The following is a 21,231-nucleotide window of genomic DNA, read 5'->3' as shown; positions in this document are numbered from 1 at the left end:
GGAGGTTCTCGGTGTCAGTGGAAAACTCCAAACCTGCATGGGAAATTCCTTATGACTACTTTCCTCAGAGCTCCCTTCACATCCTTGTTCCTCAGGCTGTAGATGAGGGGATTAAGCATGGGGGTCACCATTGCATAGAACACAGATACCAGCTTTTTCTGTTCTTTGTAAGACTTTGGTGTCATGTAGGTGATAATTCCTGACCCATAAAAAAGGATGACCACCACGAGATGGGAGCCACAGGTTGAGAATGCCTTGAGCTTGCCCTCAGCTGACCTCATCCTGACCACAGTCACTATGATGTGGCCATAAGACACCAGGATTAGAGAAACCGGTATGAGGAGAATCACAACCCCCATGAGGAAAATGGCCATCTCTGAAGTGTGGGTGTCTGTGGATGCCAGGATCAATATTGAAGGGGCCTCACAAAAGAAATGAGCAACGTTATTGCTGCCTTGGTAGGGCAGCCTTAGTGTGAAGGTGGTGTCCACCGCAGACACCAGAATGCCACTGGTCCATGATCCTACAGCCAGCTGGATGCACACCCTCCAAGTCATGGTGCTAGGGTAATGCAGAGGGTTGCAGATAGCCACATATCGATCACAGGACATCACCGCCAAAAGGGCACACTGGGTACACCCAAAAATGAGGAAGAGTAGAAGCTGAGCTGCACAACGTGTGAATGAAATCACTTTCTTTCTGGATAGCAGGTGGACTAGGGCTTGAGGAACGATGTTGGTAGAGAAACAGAGGTCAGCCAGAGATAAATTGCAGAGAAAAAAATACATGGGTGTGTGAAGCTGAGAGTCAACCTGAATAAGGAACATGAGAAGCAGATTTCCAAGCACAGTGACCAGGTAGACACCTAGGAATAAGGTGAAAAGCAGTTTCTGGGTGTGTTGGTCATCAGAGAGTCCCAGAAGGAGGAATTCTGTCACCTGCGTTTGATTGGTCTGTCTCATGGTTTTATCAGTGTGAAGTCACTATACAGTATATATAGGTGGGTATAGCCTATACGATTATACAATTCAGAACTGGAAGGCTTAGAAATTGCCCCAAGTCATACCAACTATTTTAAGAATTCCCTTTATTAGGCTGTTAGAAGATGACTATACTGCTTTTTTGGAATGTTTTCAATGTTGTAAAATTTAATACTTCATAAGAAGGTACATTCATTTCTAGTGTCATCTGACAAGCATATGATAGATCAAAAGAATCATCTTCTCTATCTGAACATCATACTTGTAATGATAAAAACAATAGGTTGAATTCACCTGTAAAGTCGTGAAATTTAATTTCTCTTTATTATCAGCAAAAATATGTGAGTCTTATTTTGCTCTTGTGACACCTCCCCCATCTCATGATGGTGTAGATATTTTTTTTAGTTTTTCAAACACTCAAATCTTCCTATTGTTTCTTCCCTGAAAAACAAAACAAAACAAACAAAACAGTCACCCACCAAGGTATAAGTAAAAGAACCAAAGTACCTTGTAGAATTGATTTTTTTTTTCTTGGACAAAATAGCCTATTTTGAAAGAGCTAGGAAACCAAGGGGTAACTCTGCACGGTGTGCTATAATCTTTCTGACAGTCCTGTCCCCCACTTCAACTGGAGCTCCTGAATATAAATCTTAGCCATCAGTGAACTTTCAAAACACCATTATAACATAATTTCCATTTTAAGCCAGCATCCCTGTCTGGTTTTGTTCAGACTAAGCAGCACTAATCTACCACTTCCAGCCCATCATCTCTCGCTTATTATTGCATTATCGTCTGTCTTGCATTATCTGTCTACTCTTCTCAGAGACTAAAAACTCCTTTGATAACTGTGTCTATGTTTTTTCATTTTTGTGTTCTTTAAAAGACATAGCATAGGACTGTATTCGATAAATTATGTTTCATGAAGTAAATAAAAATAATTTGACCGCATAGTTTTTAGTCGAGTTGTTTAGAAAGCCTAGAGAGACTTACAATAATGTGGGAACAATAATAAAATTTTTTGTGGAGCTGTTGCAAAAAAGAAAGGAAAGAAATTTACTGAAGACTAAACTTTAGAAGCCTTTGCAAGTTTCCGTCTACCAGTCCTTTATGTGTTTGGTAAAGGTGATTCAAAGTATTTTTAAAAATATATCACATTAAAAATAAATTTAAAAATACATGCATCAAGTAGAATGCATAAGATTACCAAGGAAACAGTTACCAAAATAGTTTTGGGGAAAAAAAAAACTATGTGATATAATAATACTTGTGGCTCTTTAACACATTAAAACTTAGGCAGATCTAATAATCACCTTAGTTTCAAAATGATGAACTTAAATAAGATTTTGAGGTAACTTCAACAACTGAAATATTATTTTAAAATACTTCTAATTTCTGTTGGTGATAAAGTCATGGATACTGCTATATCCAAACAAGAAAGAAATTTCAGTTAAAGTGAAAACAAAGAAGTAGCATTTATATCTAAATTGAAGAACCCTCATGGAATTGAATTTCAACTTAGGAAGTTGGGGGCTAAAGGAATTCCCAGGAGTTTTCTCAAAAAGTCATAATTACATTCTGTGTTATCAGATAGTGGAGTCTTAGTTTTCTGGATGGTTCTAGATGGGTCAATATGATGAAAGATTTCAATTCAACATTGAAATAATAAATGAACAAATAAAACATTAATAAGAACAATCTCATCTCTGCTTGATTTATGGCTTCCTTATCCGACCCCAAGTCACTTTTCTAGCTATTTTTCCTGCCACATACCCAGGACACACTGCATTTTTAAACCTCATTGGATTTTGCTCAGCGTAGTCTCTCTATTAACAGGCAAGCCGGCTTGCTACACAGAGATAGCATTGTTTTCCTTGAGCATTCAACACTCTTGCAATATTCAATTACCTGATTTCCGAGCATTATTGGCCAAGCGCATGCTTAGTAAAGGGGATACAGATAGAAGACCCAAAGCAGAGGCCCTCAGATAGGAGGGACCAAACTATAGCCGTGTTTCATCTCTAGTGCCATAGTCGTCCCTAGAACATAGATTCACAGCATATCGTGGTTTAATGAATGAATGCACTGGGCCAAGTTAGTCTGTATCACCTAACAATTCCTTACATCAAACTGATATAGAATTGCTTCTAAAGGGAAATATAGTCTGTTGTCAAAACAGCTGATATAAAAACAAGATTTGAGAACACAAGCTATGTTAAGATAGATACTTTTGGAATTGTTACCCATTTAGTGGAAGTTATTACTTCATAGGTTCTTAGTCTCCAGGATATAGTTCAGTTTGGGTCCTTTAGACTTAATTTATTTCTCTGCCACACATCCTTCCCAGAATAGAAATTAGTGCAACTGTATCAATCATGTGACTAGATCTCAGGGAAAATTAAATGGTAAGCAAATATCTTTGTGTTTTGATGCAAAGAAGTAGAGAGCATAGAACTAAACACTTGTTGCAAAGTTCAAAGTGATGCCTACAATCAGTGGTTAACTTATTGAATGGGCAGTTACAGGATATTGGTAATTTCTATGCCTTCTTCATCTGCTACAGATTTTTCAAGATCCCGTTTGGGAAAAAATATTATTTTGGAACATTTTCTTTTCTGACCCACACATTTTCCCCACTCCTCATTCCCAGCCACTCCCAACAAAACAGACATAGACACACACACAAATACACACATTCTCAAACATCTAGTCTATCCTAGATACATAAGTGTACCTATAGCATCATAATTCTTAATGAATTATATTGAAATTATTTTCTTTCTCTGAGACTGTAAGATGTTTGGGGGCAGGGACCTCAACTAAATCATCCTTATTTAGAGTAAATAAGATAAATCCTGGTACAGAAATAATTAACTCAGCTTTTTCAAATTGATTTGACCTGAGCCAAAGTAGCAGGAGACAGAGAGGGCAATGTGAGTCAGAGCTGAGTGTGAACTGTCAGTGGGCAGCAGCTCCCATGGACCCTGGGAGGCAGCATTAGAGGGCTACACTCTGACCTTGCTTGATTTACTTTTAAAAGCGTATTATTCTCCCATGCAAGCATGGAGAAGAAAATGTTCCCCCAGGTGACTGCAAATGTGCCCCTAGGGTCAGGAAGCCTTTGTAAGAAAATGATGTTTATTGTCAATCTTTCTCTTGTGTTATTGTGCCTTTTCCTCAGATTCAACATAAGATTGTAAGTTCATTTCTCTAAAAATGACATGTGTTACTGGATATGGAACAGGATAATAGGGTCACAGAGCCAGTCATTGTCTAATCTGACATTTCTTTTAGGAAGAGGACACTGAGGAAATCCATAGGAACCAACAAAAGAATATACTAAATTTATTTTCTGAGGCCAAGATCTTTTGGGCTCAAAATCACCTAGTCCCTGTTTCCCATATCTATTTACCGTCTTCCATGCCCAGCTCAACAGAAGCATGAGAAGTGTAACAATCCCCATGGAAGTCCTGCTTATGTTTCCGTCAGGTAAGAACCACAATTCCTCGTCACAAAGAATTTGACATTGTAATTGTGGTTTGATAAGGTAAATTCACTGTGGAAAAAACCTTGCCTAGATCTATGCCAGAAGATTTAGCAGTAAGAATCAGACTGTTGGGACAAAATTATTAATAGTTGAATTTTAAAAATCGAATCTATGAAGAGATTTAAACCAGTACACTCCCAATATATGGCAAGTTATCCACTTTGTTCAACTCATACCTTCTCTTTTCCTTCCTCTAACAATCATATCAGCATTTTCTCATCCAGTGGAGAAAAAAAAAAATCACGTTAGCATATTAAAGCCAGTAAAAACATCTCACTGTTGAGGGGGAAATTGCTGCAGGTGTATTGGTTGCAGAATTAGAAGAGTGGAGACTGGGGTATTGTGTTATCAAGTTAAATTGCTCAGTAAAATCTCTGAAGTCAAGATCAAGGACAAAGCAGGAAAGGGAATCCCCACATCTCCTGTGTCCTCCTGCTCTATCCAAAGCTCTTATTGATCTGGGGGCATATTGGCAACAATAGTTCCTTTTAAATGAGCTAAACACCAGGATACCAGGAGCAGCCTCTGGAGCAGCTGAAGTGCTCAGGAGAATTTGAACCATTAGGGTGGATCCTGAGCTGCATTCCTCTCAGAAGGTTCCCAAATGGTTATAAGGAGAACAGAAAATAACATTTAGTAGTAAGTACCCACATCTCCATTTACAAGCCACATTACCAGTTCTTCTAACATGTCTTTTCTTTGGAGAAGTGTTGTATTTTGTAATTAAGTATTATTTTCTGGGGATTCCCTGGTGGCTCAGATGGTAAAGCATCTGCCTGCAATTCGGGAGACCGGGGTTCAATCCCTGAGTCAGGAAGATCCCCTGGAGAAGGAAATGGCAACCCACTCCAGTACTCTTGCCTAGAAAATTCCATGGATGGAGGAGCCTGGTGGGCTACAGTCCATGGGGTCGCAACGAGTTGGACATGACTGAGCAACTTCACTCACTCATTCACTCATTGTTTTTTGGAGGAAAAATTATCAGGTTGCAACCCCAGGTCTATCACATAGTCTGTGTATGATTTTGAGGAATTTTATAATTTACTCCTTGGAAGGAAAGTTATGACCAACCTAGATAGCATATTCAAAAGCAGAGACATTACTTTGCCAACAAAGGTTCATCTAGTCAAGGCTATGGTTTTTCCTGTGGTCATGTATGGATGTGAGAGTTGGACTGTGAAGAAGGCTGAGTGCCGAAGAATTGATTCTTTTGAACTGTGATGTTGGAGAAGACTCTTGAGTGTCCCTTGGACTGCAAGGACACCCAACCAGTCCATTCTGAAGGAGATCAGCCCTGGGATTTCTTTGGAAGGAATGATGCTAAAGCTGAAACTCCAGTACTTTGGCCACCTCATGTGAAGAGTTGACTCATTGGAAAAGACTCTGATGCTGGGAGGGATTGGGGGCAAGAGGAGAAGGGGCCGACAGAGGATGAGATGGCTGGATGGCATCACTGACTCGATGGATGTGAGTCTGAGTGAACTCCGGGAGTTGGTGATGGACAGGGAGGCCTGGCATGCTGCGATTCATGGGGTCGCAAAGAGTCGGACACGACTGAGCGACTGATCTGATCTGATCTGATCTGATAATTTACAGAATGCAAATGTAGTATGTCTCAGAAAACAACTAGATCCTCTAATTAATAACATTTAATAACACTTTATTTTCACATACAGTATTTTAATAATTTAATAGTAAGCTATAGACATGATGCCCAGAATATATAAAGAACTTCTACAAATTGATTAGAAAAGTCAGACAATTCCAGTTTTTAAAATGGGTAAAAGACCTGAATATGTGCTTGCAATATAGAAAATTGTTCATAAGCACATGAACAGCATAATTAGACACCAGAGTGTATAAATTTAAACCATAGTGAAATCCCACTAACCCTTAATAAAAGTCCATAAAATGACTGAGGATGTGGAAAAATTTTTATTGCTGACTAGAGCATAAATTGGTACAATGAATTTTAAAAGTCCATTTGGAAGTATCTTTGAAAACTAACCTAAGCATATGTCTTCACTCCAACACCCTAGTAAATTTTTTCCTGGATATATACCATATAGAGATGCATGTTTATATTTATTGCAAGATATGTACAAGGATGTCATAACTCTATTCATAATAGCTACAGGTGGAAACAATATAAATTTCCATAGACAACAGAAAAGATACACTGTGGTACAATCAAGCACTGCGATACTATTAAATAATTTTAAAAGGAAGAACTACTGCTATATACAATCACACAGATGAAACTCACAGCATGATGTTCTGTAAAAGAAACCAGACATACAAAGAAGTATGTACTGCATGGTTCCATTTATTTGAAGCACAAGAACAGAAAAACCTAATCTTTGCTTTTATTTTTTTATTTTTTTTTAACTTTACAATATTGTATTGGTTTTGCCATATATCAATATGAATCTGCCACAGGTATACACGTGTTCCCCATCCTGAACCCTCCTCCCTCCTCCCTCCCCGTACCATCCCTCTGGGTCATCCCAGTGCACCAGCCCCAAGCATCCAGTATCGTGCATCGAACCTGGACTGGCAACTCGTTTCATACATGATATTATTCATGTTTCAATGCCATTCTCCCAAATCATCCCACCCTCTCCCTCTCCCACAGAGTCCAAAAGACTGTTCTATACATCAGTGTCTCTTTTGCTGTCTCGTATACAGGGTTATTGTTACCATCTTTCTAAATTCCATATATATATACGTTAGTATACTGTATTGGTGTTTTTCCTTCTGGCTTACTTCACTCTGTATAATAGGCTCCAGTTTCATCCACCTCATTAGAACTGATTCAAATGTATTCTTTTTAATGGCTGAGTAATACTCCATTGTGTATATGTACCACTGCTTTCTTATCCATTTGTCTGCTGAGGGACATCTAGGTTGCTTCCATGTCCTGGCTATTATAAACAGTGCTGCGATGAACATTGGGGTACATGTGTCTCTTTCAATTCTGGTTTCCTCGGTGTGTATGCCCAGCAGTGGGACTGCTGGGTCATAAGGCAGTTCTATTTCCAGTTTTTTTAAGGAATCTCCACACTGTTCTCCATAGTGGCTGTACTAGTTTGCATTCCCACCAACAGTGTAAGAGGATTCCCTTTTCTCCACACCCTCTCCAGCATTTATTGCTTGTAGACTTTTGGATCGCAGCCATTCTGACTGGCGTGAAATGGTACCTCATTGTGGTTTTGATTTGCATTTCTCTGATAATGAGTGATGTTGAGCATCTTTTCATGTGTTTGTTAGCCATCTGTATGTCTTCTTTGGAGAAATGTCTATTTAGTTCTTTGGCCCATTTTTTGATTGGGTCATTTATTTTTCTGGAGTTGAGCTGTAGGAGTTGCTTGTATATTTTTGAGATTAGTTGTTTGTCAGTTGCTTCATTTGCTATTATTTTCTCCCATTCTGAAGGCTGTCTTTTCACCTTGTTTATAAAGTTTACTTTGTTGTGCAGAAGCTTTTAAGGTTAATTAGGTCCCATTTGTTTATTTTTGCTTTTATTTCCAATATTCTGGGAGGTGGGTCATAGAGGATCCTGCTGTGATGTATGTCAGAGAGTGTTTTGCCTATGTTCTCCTCTAGGAGTTTTATAGTTTCTGGTCTTACATTTAGATCTTTAATCCATTTTGAGTTTATTTTTGTGTATGGTGTTAGAAAGTGTTCTAGTTTCATTCTTAGAATTCCAAATAATGTTTACTGTTGAAGGAGTGTTGACTAGGTGCATTTTGATATGCTGTGAATCTTCTACATTCTGACCTACATAATGGTTATGTAGGTATACATATATGTAAAAACTTCTTGAGCTATACTTAAGATTGGTTCACATTACTGTGTATAAGTAACACCTCATTAAAAGAAAGAGAGGTGAGAGAGAGAGAGGAGACAGAGAGGAGAGAGAAAATGATGCATTTAATTGAAGCTGCTGGGGGCAGAAGTGTGAAGTGGCAGAGCAAATTCAAATTCAAAAGAGGAGATCAATTAAATAGACAACAAAATATAAACATGATAAGATTATCAAAATACCAAACTGGTTCTCTGTAAAGATTACTAAGATAGTCAAAGTTCTGTCCAAAATTATTTTTAAGAGTGAAACAGTAAATAGAGGATCCCAAAGGGCCATCCCGCCAAAGAAATATAAAAGAAAAAATGACAAATACTGTCAGAAAAAAAAATCTTTATCTGGACTCTAGAAAACACCAGAAGCTTACAATAAACAGTTGCACGTTTAATCAAGAAAAAGACAACTGGAATCCAATTAAGAGAGCTTTGTGCTGTTTTAACCAAGAAACTGAAAAGGACAACCTATAGAATAGGAGAAAATATTTGCAAACCATATAGCTGATGACGGTTTAGTATCCAGAATGTATAAAGAACCCAGTCAACTTAAGACAAAAACAACCAACCTAATTTTAAAGTGGATTAAATCAATAAAGTAAAAATGCACAAAGCACTTAAAAGGCATGTCTCCAAAGAAAATGGCTAAGCAGAATATGAAAAATGCTCAACACCATTAGGCATTTGGGAAATGGAATTTAAAACCACAATGAGATATCACTTGACACCCACTAAGGTTACTATAATAATAATAAAGACACGAAGGAAGGAAGACAAGAACCAGGATTGGTGAAGATGTGGAAAAATTGGAACCCTCATGCATTGCTGTTGGGAATGTAAATTTGTGCAGCTGTTGTGAAAAAGTTTGGCAGGTCTTCAATAAGTTAAGTATAGAACTACCACACATCTCGGCAATTCCACTCCTTGGTAAACACCGAAGAGAACTGAAAACAAGAACTCAAACAAATACTTGTGCATAAATATTCATAGCAGCACTGGTCAAAATACCCTGAAGTTAGAGACAACCCAAATGTCCACCAACTGAAGACTGAAGAAGCAAAATATGTTATACCCATAGAAGGGAATTAAGTACTGATATTTGCGACAATATGGAAGGACTCTGAAAACATGTACAAGGCTCTCAATACCTTTATCAGCCTATGGTTTGCAAATATTCTTTCCCATTCTGTGACAAATTCATTTGAGGGAAAGAACTAAGAAGCCCCTATCCCATCCTTACATCCAAATACATTCTGGATGGAGCAAGATATAAATGCAAGCAAAAATATGAAAATCTTAGAAGAAAGAAATTAATATTTTTAAAAAGCATAATGATTTTAAATATCAATAGAGACCTTTTAAATATTAAAGACTGATTTGGTTAAATTATAAAAACATGTGTGATATAAAAATCCATAAAGTAGGTCAACCAGCAAAATGGAAAAATACTTATTTCTGAAGGAAAATCAAAGAGTCAATTTTTCAAAATATTCAAGGGTCTTACAAAGCAGTTAAAGAAAGTTGGGGTTTCCCTGGTGGCTTAGCAGTAAAGAATCCTCCTGCCTACGCAGGAGATGCAGTTTTGATCCCTGCGTTAGGAAGATCCCCTGGAGAAGGAAATGGCAATCCTCTCCAGTATTCTTGCCTGAGAAACCCCATGGACAGAGGAGCCTGGCAGTCTACAGTCCATTGGGTTGCAAAAGAGTCGGACAGTACTTACTGACTTGACAACAGAAAGAAAATTGAACAACCTAATAAGAGAAAATGAGTAAATAGTCCCTTTACAGAAAAGGAAATGAAAAGGATGAATAAACATATAAAATTATGCTCATCCTCATATATAATTGAAGATTATATAATAAAATAACAGTGAGGGTTTTTTCCCTAATGGATTAGCAAAATTGAAGAGCATGACATACCAACTGTAAGGAAAGATGTAATTAAATAGGAACTTGAATGCAATTAGGATGGAAGTATAAATTAATGAAACTGACAATATTTGTTAATATTTTAAAGAAATATACTTTTAGACCCTCAGGAAACTTACTCATCAAATATATTTGAAAAGGACACAAAGATGTGTATTCAAAAGTATTCATCATAGCACTGTGTTGATATCTAAAGATTGGAAATAACCCAGAAGTCCATTAACATGAATACAGTTAAATAGATCACAGCATATTTATTCCACAAAACAAAATCCATTTATTTTTAATGAGTTACATTTATATGTTCTGTGAAACCTCAACTAAACTACCAATAATGCCTAAGCCAAACCACAAAGCCAATAAAACTATAGAATTCAAATTAATAGCATTTCCTTAATGTGACAGATGATGTCTTGCTCAAACTAAATTGCCACTTGAACTATGATTGGAGAACTAACAGCTTCAGGACATTTTCTAGAATCTTATATGCCTACACTATCCTTTGATAACTCGATTCTTCCATCATTTTTATCTTGCATTGCTTGGCCTTTAGATAATATGTATGCCTCATTTAGATACATTTACTTTTTTTTTCTTTAGCTTGAGAGAACTGTAGCAGTAGTTCCATTTTCACATAGTCAAAGCAGTCTTAATAGTTTAAGAAACAAAGCTAAAGTTTCATTCTACAAAACTGTCTTTTGATTGTAAATTTTCTTCACAAAAGAAAAGCTTTGACTTTGTGTTCAGTAAAAGTATACAATTTTAATACAACAGCACACCCTGTTCTCATGTGATATCAGACAGCTCTAACCAAATTAAACTCTACCACTTAAGGTGATCACACAGCACCTAAACCACCATAAATTGAAATGAAAATACAAGCCCTTCACCCAAGTTGCATAACTCAATTAGAAAGCTAGCATCTGCATAGTCCAGTATCTACTCATTTTCACTTCTATTTAATTATCATATGAACGAAGACATAATTTTTGATGATTTATGAACCTCTAAGATTATATGTGCTGACATTATTTGAATAATATTATAAGGTTTAAAAGAGAGATGATTATGATTTGAAGGCTTTAGTCTGTGATTTCAAATATAACATGAAATGCACTAGGGTGCCTCAAAGGATGGAAAGTATTAAGATAATAAGGTAAAAAGGCTGAGGGTTCTTGGACTCCAGGGATTGCCCTGTTTACATCACTTTCAGGACCTCACCTTTAAATGTTCCCTGGAAGGAAAATCATCTGTTCGGAACTGGGACATAGAGAATGGGAATTCATACCTTGAATTAAGTGAGGCAGAGAAGCTTGGGTTGGAGTGACACTCACAGGATGACTCCAGTACAGGACCTCGAGAGGCACTGCTTAAAAGCCTACCTACAGTTCTTCAAGAATGGCTATGCAGGATACAGGAATCGCTCCTTCTGGCTCTTGATCCTCATTTCCTTTACCAATGACTCCTCAGCCTTTTTCTATTTTCTCTCTGCTCTCAGGTAAGAGTAGGAAAGTCTCTGATGGACCTCAGTCTACAGTTCTGCAGTACAGGTTGGGGACTGGGTTGTGGGCATGGTGTTGGCAAAGATGAGCTTTGTCACTTCTCTTACCCATTAATTTTTTCCTTGCTAGACTCCCAGAGACAATTCTATCTCCAGTCTTCTCCTCCAGAATCCCAGTCCCAAATCCTCTTCCAAAATTTGTCCTTCTGGGATGAGGTTGTTTCCAAAGATGTCACATTGACTTCCCTTTTGCTGTTGACAAACAACTCTGTTTGATTCTCCCCTGCCCTCTGCTGTCAGCCCTTTGGTCTTCACTGTTCCCCCACCGTCTCCTCTTGAATAGGCAGGGAGCTGGAAGGATACTGGGAATCTTGCTTTGAGGAATCCCTTCAAGAGTTTCTTGTCTGTGAACATGCTCTGGGTGTAGGAGACGTGAAGGAACCTGGACTAGGAATACACTGTTCTAGGAATGCTAGCACTGCCACCTCCAATCCCCTTGATGAGTCGGAGCAGATGGAGGAAAGCTACAGTCAGCACTGTCCTTCCAGGCTGGAGGAGGACACTAGCCCCCACTGCTGGGCCATCACACGTATACCACATATTCCAATACTCTTCTCATACGGTCAGGCACAGTGACTTCCCATATGACCCAGCCTTGGTCAGGATCCAGTTGGCCCAATACTTACTCTGCAACTCCTTTTGTTATGGTAAAGATTTGGGGGCTATGAGAGTAAGTATATAAGGATACAAAATACTCATGTGAGTCTATCTGTGATGTGTAGCTGTCTGTGTGTTTGTGTGAAATTGACCGAGTAGGTATGCATAGCATCATTATCTGTGTATGACAAGGAGTCATTCCCAAGTTTGCAGTTGTGTGTACATAAGATTAAATCACTAAGAGAAGATATCTGGAAAGACCATACTGGTTATGATGTTATTAGGGCCTCAGAGGTATAAAAGATTCACTGCCTGTCTTTTTTGTTTGGGAAAACAGCCAGACTTACAGATCTCCTCCTTTTGCTTTTCTCCACATCTCTGGCTTCCTGTCCTCTATGTTCAGCCTCCCCTCCCTACTTTCTTCTAACTTAAATTCCCATTAATATTTTTCCCATCCATTTTTGCTTCCTCATTTTCTATCTGTATTTAAGAGAATTATTTAGTCAAGTTGACAAAGTTATACGAAAATTTAGAGAGTAAAGGAATAATTTTCCCTGACCTTCCTTGGGATATAAAGGTACTACATTTCATCTTATTTGGCTCTTTTTTTCACTCATTTATTACTCTCTCTCTCTGCTTGGAGATTAAACCAAATTCTTCCCCAACCCACATATATACACACACGTATGTTAAATGTACAAATCCTAGCTTAGATAGAGAGATAACCATTCTTCATATATACAGTACAGTTTCTACCTGAATTCCTAGTTTTGTTGTGTGTTAAGTTTATCAATGTGATAAGGGTGTTATTTAAAGGATTCATTGAGATACACACACACACACACACACACACACATGTTATTTTGCAACCTACTTTTTTGATGCAACAGTGTCACACATCTTCCTATGGAAAATATAAATCTACTTACCTTTTAATGGTTTATCGCATCATCATCACCCTAACGGTAGGCAGGCATTTCTTTAATGTAGTTGCCAGACATGAGCAAACCATTTTCCATTAAGTTCTTAATTTAATCTTGATAATCATACAGTGAATTTGTGTTATGTCCATTCTATGTTAGGAAACTGTCACATGCAAGCAAGAGATAAATTGTCCAGGGATACAGAGTTAAGAAATAAGGGGGAAAGGACCCGTTACATCTGCGAGACTCAGACATCTTTACTCTTACCTGTTTCTCTTGCTATATTGATTACATTAAATAGTAAATCTAGAATTTACTTAACATATCACCTATTGTTAGACTTTAAGTGGTTTTCTTCTGGAAATAATTATATATTTGAATATCATTTGAGACAAAGATGTTGAATATCTATAATGATTTCCAAAATATAAAGATCTAAAATTAGCATTGTTCAGAAAAAAAGATAAGCTTATTTTAGAATTTTGTGATATTTTGAGATTACTTACCAGGGATATTTTGGTAAATGTACATGCTACATACTTCAAATCTGTTTGCCCCACTCTCCAATACACAGTGGGTGGCTTCAATCTATTTTCACTTTTGCTAATCTTCTTATACGGGATTATATTCTGAGTTGGCTATTGTCCAATGTCTGAAAAATGATTGTTCTATATATTGTTTTATATTTGCTTCCAGCAAGATGACCAGTTCTATACCACTTATTTTATCAAGACTAAAAGTAGAAGCAATAAAATGACCTTAGTTTAAACATCCTCAGTTAAATACTGAGATTTTCCTATTTTCATATTTTTTCCTATATTGTAACTATGTGGCCTTTAAAGAACAACTTTAAAGCATCACAGTATTAGAAAAGAAGAAAAATAAGCCACCTACAATTCCAGTACCCGTAGTAAACTGCTCTCAACATTTTGGAAAATTTTGTTCAATATTTTCTATACATTTTGAATGTGTGTGTGTGTGTGTGTGTGTGTGTGTGTGTTTGTGCTCAGTTGCTCAGTTGTGTCTGACTCTTTTGCAACCCCATGTTCTGTAACACACCAGACTCCTCTGCCCATGGAATTTTCCAGCCAAGAATACTGGAGTGGGTTGCCATTTCCTACTCCAGGGGATCTTCCCCACCCAGGGATTGAACTTGCATCTCCTTCATTGACAGGCAGATTCTTTCCCATTAGGACCACCTGGGAGATATTATTTTTCTCTCTCACACCAATGGAAGATTATTGTCCTCATTATCATTATTGATACTCACTATTTGTAGGGTATAGAAGAAATGGTGCTCAGATAACACCTAGACAAGAGAACGGAAAAAAGAAAATGACAGACTTGACTTTGAAGCTGAGCTGCTGAGAACAGGTAAGTTATTCCCTGTGGAATTTCAAAAATAACTGGAAAAGGAAATATTTCTTTGAATAACTACAAGAACTATGCTATACAGTACATCTCTAGGACTTATCTTGTCTAACTGAAACTTCGTATCATTTGACTAATACTTCCCCATTTCCTCCTCCCCACAGCCCCTGGCAACTCTCTGCTTCTATGAATTTGACTATTTTATATCCCTCATATAAGTGATATTACCTATTTGTACTCCTGTGTCTGGCTTATTTCACTTAGCATAATGTCTTCTCAGCTTATCCATGTCATCACAAATAGCAGGATTTCCTTCTTTTTAAGGGTGAATAATGTTCCACTGTGTGTATATCCAACACTTTCTTTATCCATTTTTTATTGAGGTATACTTGCTTTATGATATTATATTAGCTTCAGGTGTACAACACAGTGATTCAGTGTTTTTATATACAGATTATACTCTAAATTTACTATAAAATGTTGACTATATTCTCTGTGCTGTAAAATATACGCATGTAGCTTATTTACTTTATACACAGTATTTGGTTTCCTTTTAATCTCCTACTTCTGTCCTGCCCCTCCCTCTGTCTTTATCCCCTTCAGTGACCACGAGTTTGTTCTCTGGATCTGTGAGTCTATTTCCGTTTTGTTATATTCCTTCATTTGTTTTATTTCTTGGATTCCACATGTAAGTGAAGTCATACAGTATTTGTCTTTCTCTGATATATTTCACATGATACCTTCTAGGTCCATCCATCTTGCTGCAAATGGCAGAATTTCATTATTTTTCTGGCTGAGTAATATTCCTTTGTGTGTATATACTACATCTTCTTTATCCATTCATTTGATGGATATTAAGATTGCTTCTATATATTGATAAGTAATGCTGCTATGAACATCAGGGTGCACTTATCTTTTCAAATTAGTGTTTTTATTTCCTTTGGATATATACCCAGGAGTAAAATTGCTGGATTATAGGATAGTTCTATTTTCAGTTTTTTGAGAAACTTCCATGATGTTTCCTATAATGCCTGCACCAATTTACATTCTCACAGTGTTGAAGTGTTCCCTTTTCTCTACATTTTTACCAACAGTTACTATATCTGTTTTGTTTTTTTTATAATAGCCATCCTAACAAGGATGAGGTAATCATTGTGGTTTTGATTTACATTTCGATGTTGATTAGTGATGTTGAGCACTTTTTCATATACCTGTTGGCCATTTGTATGTTTCTCGGAAAAACATCCATTCAGTTCCTCAGTCCATATTTTAATTGTGTTATTTGCTCTTTTGACGTTGTGTGTATGATTTCCTTATATACTTTAAACATTAACCTTTTTTCTAATAGATGGTTTGCAAATATTTTCTCCCATTCCATAGGTTACCTTTTCATTTTGTTAACTGTTTCTTTTGGATGTAGAGGCTTCTTAGATGTAGTTTCACCTGTCTACTTTTGCTTTTGTCGCTTGCGCTTTTACTGTCATATTCAAGGAATCATTCAGTTCAGTCCAGTCGCTCAGTCGTATCCGAATCTTTGCAACCCCATGGACCACAGCACGTCAGGCCTCCCTGTCCATCACCAACTCCCAGAGTTTACCCAAACTCATGTCCAATGAGTCAGTGATGCCATCCAACCATCTCATCCTCTGTCATTCCCTTCTCCTCCTGCCTTAAATCTTTCCTAGCATCAGGGTCTTTTCAAATGAGTCAGCTCTTCACATCAGGTGGCCAAAGTACTGGAGTTTCAGCTTCAACCTCAGTCCTTCCAATAAACACTCAGGACTGATCTCCTTTAGGATGGACTGGTTGTATCTCCTTGCAGTCCAAGGGACACTCAAGAGTCTTCTCCAACACCACAGTTCAAAAGCATCAATTCTTCGGTGCTCAGCTTTCTTTATAGTCCAACTCTCACATTTATACATGACTACTGGAAAAACCATAGCCTTGACTAGATGGATCTTTGTTGGCAAAGTAATGTCTCTGCTTTTGAATATGCTATCTAAGTTGGTCATAACTTTCCTTCCAAGGAGTAAGCAACTTTTAATTACATGGCTGCAGTCACCACCTGCAGTGATTTTGGAGCCCAGAAAAATAAAGTCTGTCATTGTTTCCATTGCTTCCCCATCTATTTGCCATAAAGTGATGGGACCAGATGCCATGATCTTAGTTTTCTGAATGTTGAGTTTTAAGGCAACTTTTTCACTCTCCTCTTTCACTTTCATCAAGAGGTTCTTTAGTTCTTCTTCACTTTCTGCCATAAGGGTGGTGTCATCTGCATATCTGAGGTTATTGATATTTCTCCTGGCAATCTTGATTCTAGCTTGTGCTTCTTCCAGCCCAGTGTTTCTCATGATGTACTCTCCATATAAGTTAAATAAGCAGGGTGACAATATACAATCTTGATGTACTCCTTTTCCTATTTGGAACCAGTCTGTTGTTCCATGTCCAGTTCTAACTGCTGCTTCCTGACCTGCATACAGATTTCTCAAGAGGCAGGTCAGGTGGCCTGGTATTCCCATCTCTTTCAGAATTTTCCACAGTTTGTTGTGATCCCCACAGTCAAAGGCTTTGGCATAGTCAATAAGGCCGAAATAGATGTTTTTCTGGAACTCTCTTGTTTTTTCGATGATCCAGCGGATGTTGGCAGAGGTTTCCCCCCATATTTTCTTCTAGGAGTTAAGTCTTTATTTTGAGTTAATTTTTATATGATGTGATATAAAGGTCCAATTTCATTCCTTGGTGTGTAAGTATCCAGTTTTCCCAACAACATTTATTGAAGAGACTATCCTTTCCCCATTATATATTCTTGACACCTTATTAACCATATATGTGGGGGTTTATTTGGGGCTCTCATTATTACATTGCATTTGTCTGAATGTCTGTTTCTAACCATTATTTCACTATATGATATGAGAATGTACTTTCTTGTGAATATTTTCAGAAATTTAGAGTATTTATTTAGAATGGACTCTTAGAGTCGGATTTAGAAATTGGGATAATGTTTGGGGGAGTTAGAAGATATTAGGCTTAGGAGGCCTTAATACTACTCTATTCCTAATAAATCCTCCCCTTGCTGCTGCTGCTCAGTCACTTCAGTCATGTCCGACTCTGTGTGACCCCATGGATGGCAGCCTACCAGGCTCCCCCGTCCCTGGGATTCTCCAGGCAAGAACACTGGAGTGGGGTGCCACTGCCTTCTCCAATGCATGAAAGTGAAAAGTGAAAGTGAAGTAGCTCAGTCATGTCTGACTCTTAGCGACCCCATGGACTGCAGCCTTCCAGGCTCCTCCATCCATGGGATTTTCCAGGCAAGAGTACTGGAGTGGGGTGCCATTGCCTTTTCCGAATCCTCCCCTTAGAATTCTATAAAAGAAATACGAATTAATGAAAACTAAGATGCCACTTTTTATTAATCAGGCTAGTCCCTAATGCCACTGAAGTTCAGAGCTCTGAAGAGCATGGATTGGGCTACATGGTCTAGTCTAAAGTTCTTTAAAGTTCCCTTATGGCTTAAATCCATATTGTATCATAGTATTGCTTTCTGGCTGGCAAAGTGATGATGAGTACACCAAGGAACTAGTCAAAAACGAGCAAATAGAGCAAGTAAAGTTCTAAAGCACAACCTTGTTCAAGGTCCATTAAGGGACCTTAACAGTCCTCTCTTTGGAAGAAGAGAAAAAATAGAAATGAGCATGGCCTTTTAAAGCACAATAACTCTACTTAGTAGTAAACATGAACCAATCGACATCCTTAAGTTACAAATCAGATTTTACTCCTCCTGGGGAGAAAGGACTAGTAAAAAACTGTTTCTTCCTTACCCATACTACTGGAAACTGGGTCAAAGCATATGAGTATTTGAGTCATTTAATGTACTTAACAAAATTGCTTCTCAGAAATACAATATTAACTTTACTACTTACATTGTACAAAAATGCCTTTTTCTCTGCATTTTTGTTACACAGCTAATTAAATCTGACATTTATTAATTGGGTGATTTAACCTCTTTGTGCCTCAGTTTTCTCATCTGCAAAATAAGACAGTGTCTACTTCAAGATGCTATCAGGACAATTTTATCAAATAAAACCCTTAAAGGAATGCCTGATATGTGTTAAATGCTCAATAAAATACTAGTTATTATTTTTTGTTGTGACTTTTTCTATTAAAACCTTAGCTAATTTCCCAGGTAAAAGCTGTATCTCTCATTGTTGTAATTGTACTTAGTCATGATAATGTTGAATTTTTTTCTTGTAGTTAGTATTCGCATTTTTTTCTTTGTAAAGAGTCTGTTCATGTCCTTGGCCCATTGTTTCCTAGACTCAACAATTTTCATAGTGTTTTATATAGAATCATAATGTAATAAGTATTTTAAGTTTTTTCTGATATCTCCCTCAAATATTTTTCTCAGTTTGTAGTTTAATTTTATTCATGATGTTATTATCTCACTGAAGTCTTTCAATTTATGTTGTAAATTCTACACTTTTCCTTCAAGGTTTCTTAGAAGGCTTTTGTGATTTTCAAGTCTAATCCTAATCATATTTCACAGCTTTAACCTATTTTTCCTTTTTTGTGTTGTTTACTTTTACTATTTTATTCTTTAATCCAAACAGAACTGTCCTTAGTGCTGACATGCTAAGGCTTTATTTTTAAACCCAAGAAAGGTTTGCTGTTTTTTAAGAGGTCAAATTAAATTTGATGCCTGAAACTGTTTCATGCTTTTCAAGCATATTTTATAATTTAACACGTAGTGTTTTGAACAGTTAGGGTACAGTTGTTACACACAGTGATAATCCTAAGAGTACACACAGTCATTTCCTAATAATCTGTGTATAGCCATTTAGTAAAGTTCATATGAACTTTAATATCCTCATATCAGAACATACAAAACCCAAGAAGGTTTTAACAACATCATATTTTATCTGTAAATAAGTGGTACTGGGAAGGGAGATTTGGGGGAAAATAAAGTGAATTTAAATCATAGCCAACTAATAAGAATAAAATATTCTGCTTAGTATCAATTAGAACAAGTTGGATAGCAGAAAGCTAGAAATATCCAATTAGGTCTCTAAACTGAGCTTTAAATGAGCCTTTTCTACAGGTTGTTGTTTTAAGTGAGTCCACCTCTTTGCAACCTCATGGATAATAGCCTGGCAGGCTCTTTCTGCCCATGGGATTTCCCAGGCAAGAATACTGGCGTGGGTTACCATTTCCTTCTCCAGGGCATCTTCCCCACCCAGGGATTGAAACTGTGTCTCCTGCATGGCAGGCAGATTCTTTACCACTGAGCTACCCAGGAAGCCTAATATCATAAACCCAAAGTTTATTATTTTTGTTTGTGCCAAACAGGGAAACAAACATAAACTTCAATGGGAGAAGAAAACCACACTTTTGTGGCAGAATTTATCTTCCTTGGCCTTTCACAGGACTCACAGATCCAGATCCTGCTGTTTATTCTTTTTCTCATCATTTTTCTGTTAACTGTGCTTGGAAACCTGCTTATCATCGTTCTCATCTTCATGGATTCTCGACTTCACACCCCCATGTACTTTTTTCTTAGAAACCTCTCTTTTGCAGATCTTTGTTTCTCTACTAGCATTGTCCCTCAAGTGTTGGTACACCTCCTGGTGAAGAATAAAACTATTTCTTTCATGGGGTGTATGACACAGGTCATTGTCTTCCTCCTGGTTGGGTGCACAGAATGTGCACTTCTGGCAGTGATGTCCTATGACCGGTATGTGGCGGTCTGCAAACCCCTGCACTACTCCACCATCATGACCCAACAAGTGTGTCTCCAGTTGGCCACAGGGTCCTGGGCCAGTGGTGCAGTAGTGTCTCTGGTAGATACCACCTTTACTTTTCAACTTCCTTATCAAGGACAAAACATTATCAATCACTACTTTTGTGAACCCCCTGCCCTCCTGAAGCTTGCTTCAGCAGATACTTACAGGACAGAAATGGCCATCTTTGCAATGGGTGTGGTCATCCTCCTAGCTCCTGTCTCCCTGATCCTGGCCTCCTACTGGAATATCATCTCCACTGTGATCCAGATGCAGGCTGGGGAGGGGCGGCTCAAGGCTTTTTCTACCTGTGGCTCCCACCTCATTGTTGTTGTCCTCTTCTATGGATCAGGAATATTCACCTACATGCGGCCAAATTCCAAGACCATAAAAGAGCGGGATAAAATGATATCTGTGTTCTATACAGTGGTGACTCCAATGTTGAATCCCATAATTTATAGCCTGAGAAACAAGGATGTCAAAGGAGCTCTCAGGAAACTGGCTGGAAGAAAGTCCTTTTCTCAGAGACGGTGACCTTTAGGTTTGACTTTTGGAGGCATAGTAACATCCTTAAAAGAAGAACAGTCAATAGTTATGAATTAGGTAATTTCAGGAAGAAGGATAAAATTAAGGGACACATTTCAGAAACTGTGACTATCAACAAAGGGAAGAAATAGAAGGATGAAAAGTTAGGT

General features: G+C 37.7%; 3 protein-coding genes across 6 annotated transcripts in view; 2 read left to right on the top strand and 1 right to left on the bottom strand.

Annotated features, from left to right (window-relative positions):
* Window positions 1-14: 14 nt before the first annotated feature.
* OR2D2 (olfactory receptor family 2 subfamily D member 2) lies at window positions 15-20,792 on the bottom strand. 4 transcript variants are annotated; one of them, XM_059874590.1, is made up of 3 exons: window positions 20,705-20,792; window positions 14,662-14,700; window positions 15-1,421 (listed from the first exon to the last, which is right to left on the bottom strand). In XM_059874590.1, exon 3 carries the CDS (start codon window positions 960-962, stop codon window positions 15-17), a length of 948 nt encoding a protein of 315 aa, XP_059730573.1. In that variant the 5' UTR covers window positions 963-1,421; window positions 14,662-14,700; window positions 20,705-20,792. The 4 variants fall into 4 exon arrangements, with proteins under 4 accessions (XP_059730573.1, XP_059730574.1, XP_059730575.1 ...); XM_059874591.1 differs by lacking the exon at window positions 14,662-14,700; XM_059874592.1 differs by lacking the exon at window positions 20,705-20,792 and having other exon boundaries at window positions 14,662-15,502.
* ZNF215 (zinc finger protein 215) overlaps window positions 14,677-21,231 on the top strand; it is a 38,974-nt gene continuing 32,419 nt past the window's right edge. Inside the window, exon 1 of the mRNA XM_059874760.1 lies at window positions 14,677-14,765. The gene's annotated coding sequence lies outside the window, so the exon portion shown is untranslated. The remainder of the gene's footprint in view (window positions 14,766-21,231) is intronic.
* Window positions 20,126-21,070, top strand: OR2D3 (olfactory receptor family 2 subfamily D member 3). The gene has a single exon (NM_001389927.1). It carries the CDS (start codon window positions 20,126-20,128, stop codon window positions 21,068-21,070), a length of 945 nt encoding a protein of 314 aa, NP_001376856.1.

This window comes from Bos taurus, chromosome 15 (assembly GCF_002263795.3).
Source record: "Bos taurus isolate L1 Dominette 01449 registration number 42190680 breed Hereford chromosome 15, ARS-UCD2.0, whole genome shotgun sequence".
NCBI classification, from domain to species: domain Eukaryota; kingdom Metazoa; phylum Chordata; class Mammalia; order Artiodactyla; family Bovidae; genus Bos; species Bos taurus.
Note: the sequence above shows the minus strand (reverse complement) of the source record. Positions and strands in the feature narration are given on the sequence as shown.

Coding starts and splice junctions, on each gene's coding strand:
- OR2D2 (XM_059874590.1), bottom strand. CDS start 962: ATGAGACAGACCAATCAAACGCAGGTGACAGAATTCCTCCTTCTGGGA.
- OR2D3 (NM_001389927.1), top strand. CDS start 20,126: ATGGGAGAAGAAAACCACACTTTTGTGGCAGAATTTATCTTCCTTGGC.